The following is a 6,305-nucleotide window of genomic DNA, read 5'->3' on the forward strand; positions in this document are numbered from 1 at the left end:
TTGGGCCAGTGAAGCAACATCCTCCACAACTAGACTGAAGAACAAAAGGATAGCAACTTGTCTGTTCCCCTTCCCCCAATTCCCCAATAAAAAAATCTTAAAAAAGAAAAAAAAAATTAAAGCCCTAACAATTTACCACATCAGATTAAACTAGAGGGAATTTCTGTGTTGCAGTAGCAGCCAATGCAGGGTGGAGAGCAGCTGAATATACAGACTGATGCTTTGGGCAGAAATGTCACATGGAAGGAAGGTGATGACCAGCATAAGTCATGGCAGACTCAGGAATACTTGGCAGATTCTCATGCTCAGACCTCCCCACTTCACAGGAAACAAAGTCCTAGGAGGAAAGTGGTGAGGCTCAATAGAGGCCTGCCTGCCACAGATGGCCTGCAGAGTGCCCACTTGTGGTCTGGAGCCATCACTGCAGTTGGGCAGGCAGGAGACTTGGATGCTGCTTTTCCTAACCCCTATTCCTCCCCGTATTCAGGTGAAAATACTGTGGTCAGGAGAATGGAAATGAAATTGCAAACTTTTGTCATTTGCATTAGAAAACGTCCTGTCTTTCTGGGAGGAGTCTAAGACAATACTTTGGGGAAAATAGTCTAGTAATTTTCTTCAATGTAAGTACAGAAACAAGTGACTAAATGCTTTTTCCTCCAAATCATTGCTGGGCTTAGGGAGCCTACTTAACACCTACCTCTATCCCATGGGCACAGGCAGCGAAATGAGTGCTACCACACCCCTGGAGTCTGGCATGTGAAGACTGTGTGGGAGGAACCAGCAGATACACGGAGAAAACACATTTTTTAGTACCCCTGGGAGCCAGGTACTGCATTTGCAGCTTAGAGTCAACCTATGAATAGAATGTAGACTCTAACCTGAAAAACACGAGTCTGGTAGCTGGAATAGAAGTGCATGATAAAGGATATGTAGCCAAGTTACAAAAGTTCTAAGGTGCAGAGGGGGAAGCAATTGCATAATCTGGCTGTTGATGTTGGAAGATTTGGAAATGCTAGACATGTTCCAGGGAGGGTGACCAGCATAAGACTAAATTTGGTTCCAGATTATCCTGTAGCTGTGTGTGGTATGGGTTGAAGGAGACCTGGGCAGGAGTCCTGACAGGCCAGGCAGGAGGCCACCGGTGAAGGAACCAGGGGAAGAAACACAAGGTGTCTGAAGGGTTGATGGTCCTGGGGAAGGATCCTTGACTAATAGGACTTTCAGGTTTGGGTATAATGGGGAAGTCTGGAAGGACTGAGAGAGAAGAGCACAGGTTTATCTCAGCCTGACTCACTGCCAAAGGGCACTGCAAAGACTGAATACTCAGGGAACCCCTTACTTTTGAACCTCATAGGAACTACCCTGTTTTCACCAACCTCAGAGATGTACTCTGGTTTGATATGGAGTACATAAACTCATTCTCCATACAATGATACACTAACTACCCTTGAATGAGGCCTGAAGCCTTCAATTAAATTAGACCAGGGGTCGGCGAGCTTTTGAGACGGAAGAGCTGCCAGGGGTCAGCAAACTGTGGCTTGCGAAATGTGGCTCTTAAGTAAAATTGAAAATGAAAATACAACTATCATAGTTTCATTTATAAAATTTTTACAGGATATTATTCAAACAATGGTGATTATGTAAAAATATATTTATGCCTCTCGAATAATTGTTAAATTGTTGTGAGGGACAGGATTGGCTCTTCCAGGGATCGGCAAACTTTTGAGACAGAACGTACCCAAAGAGCCGCCTGTGGCTCGCAAGCAGCAGTTTGCCGACCTCTGAATTACACTAAGAAACGCAGCCCTGACAGAGTGCCAACTCTGTAGCAATCTGCTGGTCAGGGATCAGTGAGCAATCTGGGTTGTGTGAGAATACCTCCTGCCCTTCTGGGAACTGTGAGACATGTGCTGAGGGCCAGGGTCAGTGAGGTGTGTGCGGTGGGGGTATTGGGGGTGGGTCCACAATGGCCAGAGCTCTGGTCCCATCTTCTGATAGGAAGAGTCATTTTTGAGAAGGGGGACCCAGTGGTATGGCCCCCTTCGCTGAGACACTCTTATGGTCCCACACCGTCCCACTTCTCCCTGGGCCAGAGTTTGAGAAGGGGAGGGCCCAGCGTCAATGAGAGGACACATAGGCCCCTTGTTCCCCAGGAAGTCTGAGCTTTGGTGTCGGGGCAGAGCGCCAGGTAGGAGAGAACCCTCAGGCGCAGCTTCTTCTTGCCCGGAGGTGTGGGAGTACAGCCAGGAGCTGGGCTGGGGGAGGCTGGTAGGGAGAGAGCTGGCCAGTTCTGCAGAGCTCATTCCCAGGGCTGGGACCGAGGGGTGAGGACAGAGTGGAGAGGGTGACAGTGAACACAAAAGAAAGATGGGGTGCTGTCTCCATCCCCTGTCCTATGGAAAAAAGAACGAAGCAGCCCCAAATGGCCAACAGTCTGGGTGTTCTGGCTCCAGGCCTGTCCCTCCTCTGTGGCCTCAGCAGGGGGCACTGCAGCCCCTCTGAGGCTAAGAGGACTAACTCCCAACCCCCGCCCCCCAAACTTTCGCCCAGGCCCAGTGCTGGCCAGGACCCAGCTGGGTCATGCTCATCACCCCCAGACTCAGGCTGCTATCCCTCTACTGTTTCCTGGGCATGAAGCCGTGTGGCTGGAGGACACAAGGAGCCATGCAGAAAAAACAAAACAAACAAACAAACAAAAAAAGTTTATTTACTCAGACAGCCTCTGAAGGTGCCTGGTTTCTGTGGAGTATAAAAAAGGCAGTAAAACGGCAACTGTGCAGGGTGCATGATGGGTAGGAACAAGACAGGAGGAGCAGGGGAGGGACAGGGAGAAGTTAGGGGAAGAGGCACGGGGGAGGAGGGGGGTGGGGTGGGGTGTGGAAACATCAGACTGGACCTTAGAACAGACAGTCCTGGCCCCTAGCCAGGCAGACAAACATACAGACCATACAAACACACCAACACTGAGCCTGGGAGCCTCTGCTGTCCTGCTCAGTCAAGGATCAGTAAGAACCAAGTGTGGGGTATTGGAACATATGCAATGAATACGTCCCCTTCCTCGACTCTGACCCTCAGGCTCACAATGTCCCCATTGTCCACTCAGAGGCTCCGTCCTCAGGGCCTGGACACCGGGGCCCAGCACAGGTCATGAGAAAGCACAAGTCAGCTAAAAAAGAAAAGCTCCAGCTCACCCCTGCCCATCCCTGAAGAAGGGGCAGGAGCAGGAGGCCAGTGCAGTCCTCTATCCGTCCATGGTCACACAATCGCCCGGAACAGGAAGGAGAAGACAGCCCCCAGTGCCAGGCCCAGAGACAGAAAGAAGGCCATGATGGCTCCAGCTGTCTCCGCCTCAGCCGGCTTCACTTTCCTAAAGGAGGAAGGAAAAGGCCACCTTAGGATGACCCCTACTCCAGCTCCCACCCAGAGCATCATGGGTGGGGACACTTGCCTGAGCGCCTCTTTCTGCTGGTCAACCCATCCTACTTTCCCAGCCCCAAACTGTCTTTTCCCTCCTGGGGGGACATGTCCTGGGTGCTGTTCTCCACCTTACTTGTGAGCCCCCTCCCACCTCCCCACCTAATTAAACCTGGGCATTCCACCCTTCACTCCTCACCCTGATCCCTTCAGCTTAGGTGCCCCTCCCCGGCCAGCCGTCTCCTCTCTCAGCCTGGGAACCTTAAGCTCCAGTATCAGGGAGTCTCCTTTTGCCCTCTCTCCCTCTACTGCATGTTCCCCACTGGAGGTGGCCTGATGCCACCAAGTTCCCTACTCACTTGGGCCCGAAGCACATGCAGAGGCTGGCAAGGTAGCCATTGGAGAAGGCGAAGGCAGCCACGAAGATGAAGAACCAGGCGTCGTGCTCAAAGACCACAGCCAGGTATCGGCGGGGCTGGACGTTGCACAGCAGCAGCAGGGGCACAAACACCAGTCGGGCCAGCACCAGGCTTGGTAGCCAGCGGCTGTCCTTCCCAGGCTGTGGGACCAGGCAGTGCCTCAGTCTGGGCTGGCCCTCAGGGCTCCATTTGGAGCCCGTCAGGATCTGAATTGAAACCTCAAAGCCTGGTTATCCTTAGGGGTACTGATTGGGAGGGGGCAGAGTGGAACCTTCTGGAATGCTATCAATGTTCTCCATCTAGACCTGGGTGATTATGCGGGGAGTGTGTGTGTGTGTGTTCATTAAGCTGTACACTTAAGACTTGTATACCTTACTATACATAGATTATGCCTTGGGGTCTTTTAAAAAGCATGGTTCCCTTGCCACCATACTTTCTTGGTGCCCTTTCTGGGTCTCAAGGTGGGCTCTTCCATCTCACAGGGGCCTGTCTTCCACTTACCCACATGGTTATGGCTGTGAGGCTCCGGCCCAGCCAGTCAAAGACATTGAAAGTCAAGAAACAGGACACAGGAATGAAGTAGTTTTCTGGAAGAGGAAGACTACATTAGGGGATGGTTATTACGTCCCGAGGCAGATTTAGCAAACTTGACCCTCACTGGGGCTCAGTCTCCCCAGCTGCAAACTGAAGAACATGCTTTTAGCCCAAGGAAGGGCCAATGAACCAGGAGAGTCCCAGGGTCCCCTCTCCCCCAACCCTAGTCCCTGTCCAACCCCATCCTGGGAACCCATGGTGTCCTCACCCCAGGCGCTGGTGCCTGCAATGCTGGACTTGACCTCTGCAGTCACAGCGGGAAACACCCCAATGGTGACCGTGAAGATGAAGCAGACAGAGAGAGCCGGGACTAAGATCTGGAGGAAAGGGACCCAGGCCCATGTCATCAGGGTGTCTGTGCATTAAAGAACCAAGAATCCCCACCCCGACACCGACTCCGACACCGACACACACGAATCCAGGAGAGTGGCCAGTCTCAGGTCAGAAAGGGATGGACTGGACAGTGCTGAGCGGAGGTGGACAATGAGGAGAGAAAGAGGGTGAGAGATAGAGGGCGGGACACCCATGCGCCACGCACATTTTTGAGGATGGCTCGGATTGAGTGGCTTTGGTTGGTGGGCTGAGAGTTGGGAGCTGAAACTCCAGACTTTTCTTTGCCTGCTCTTGGCTCCTCTCCTGGGAGGGGACAGGTTGTGGAAGGATATTCAAGTTATAAGAAAGACAGAGCAACAGGAAATGACACAAACATTTCTCAAAAGGGCTGGGGTTAGTTGGGGGTGGACATCCCTTTATACAGTACACAGCCACACCCTAACACCTACCCCAGACCTCCTCCAAATCCCCATAGCAACCATCCCTGGGTCCTGACCTCTGCCAGGAGCCTTAGCTCATGGTACATCTTGTCCAAGAATCTGAAATTGCTTCCCACTGCCCTCAGACAAAGGTCATCCAGATCTCCCTCCACTTTATTCCCCCCCCAACCCTTATGTCCCATTGTCTCCCTTACCCCACCCCTTGTCCATCCGGCCTCTGGCTCATCTCTGCCAGCAAACAGTGTCCTGGTTCCTACCCTCTGTGCCCAGCTGCCCCCATGCCAGGGAGGCCATCCTCCACCCCACCTTCCTCAGGATAGTCAGACCTTTATTAATGAGGTCCAACTTGATTTCCTGTTCCCCAGGCCCTTCGAGCTTCAGCTGCTGGTAGTAGCGGTAGAACTCCTATCAAGTGAAGGAGATGGGAGGTGGATTCAGGGGCAGGGTCTCGTGAATCACTACCTCCCCCCAGGTTTCAGCCTCAGAACACCCTTGGTCTGGAACCCTGGAACCCCAGACTAAAAACCCCTCCTTTCTCCTTTTGCTCACCAGCCGGGGCAGGCACAGATAACAGATGATGGTCAAAATGATGACCCCACAGGCTGTGATAAAATAGCCGAAGGCGCTGTCTGATAACTCCGAGCCACCTGGGGTGGAGGGTATCAGTGATGAGACAGGGCCCACCCCCTTCTCCTTGCAAAAACCAAGGTGACAGGCAGATAGACAGCAAGACTTACTGGCGATGGCACAGATCATAGCCACTGAAGCGAAGATGCCTGCCAGGCCCTGGCCACTCATGATGGGGGCCGTGTAGCTGGCAGGCAGGAGGCCAGCCAGACCAAACAGGCTGCCCTGCAGGATGGCACCGAATGCTGGGGGAACAAGGTGGGCATTAGCATGGGCATAGAGGGGGCAGGTTGGGGCTCATGGGAAAACAGGTCCCACTAACTCCTGCTCTACTCCCAGTGAGTCTTTTTTTTTTTTTAATGGGATTTTTTTTTTTAATATTTTTTTTATTGGGGAACAGGGGGAAGGGGAATAGACAAGTTGCTATCCTTTTGTTCTTCAGTCTAGTTGTGGAGGACGTTGCTTCACTGGCCCAAGT

The 6,305-nt window shown here is 52.4% G+C and overlaps 1 protein-coding gene across 1 annotated transcript in view; it reads right to left on the minus strand.

Annotated features, from left to right (window-relative positions):
• Nucleotides 1-2,683: 2,683 nt before the first annotated feature.
• Nucleotides 2,684-6,305, minus strand: part of SLC29A1 (solute carrier family 29 member 1 (Augustine blood group)) — a 14,188-nt gene continuing 10,566 nt past the window's right edge. The window contains exons 5-12 of the mRNA XM_019642817.1: nucleotides 5,938-6,072; nucleotides 5,750-5,847; nucleotides 5,527-5,605; nucleotides 4,966-5,063; nucleotides 4,636-4,744; nucleotides 4,335-4,420; nucleotides 3,774-3,973; nucleotides 2,684-3,367 (exon numbers count right to left, since the gene is read on the minus strand). Of these exons, the coding sequence (XP_019498362.1) occupies nucleotides 3,256-3,367; nucleotides 3,774-3,973; nucleotides 4,335-4,420; nucleotides 4,636-4,744; nucleotides 4,966-5,063; nucleotides 5,527-5,605; nucleotides 5,750-5,847; nucleotides 5,938-6,072 (917 nt within the window). The 3' untranslated portion in view covers nucleotides 2,684-3,255. The remainder of the gene's footprint in view (nucleotides 3,368-3,773; nucleotides 3,974-4,334; nucleotides 4,421-4,635; nucleotides 4,745-4,965; nucleotides 5,064-5,526; nucleotides 5,606-5,749; nucleotides 5,848-5,937; nucleotides 6,073-6,305) is intronic.

The sequence above is a fragment of the Hipposideros armiger genome, unplaced genomic scaffold, assembly GCF_001890085.2.
Source record: "Hipposideros armiger isolate ML-2016 unplaced genomic scaffold, ASM189008v1 scaffold_72, whole genome shotgun sequence".
NCBI classification, from domain to species: Eukaryota; Metazoa; Chordata; class Mammalia; order Chiroptera; family Hipposideridae; genus Hipposideros; species Hipposideros armiger.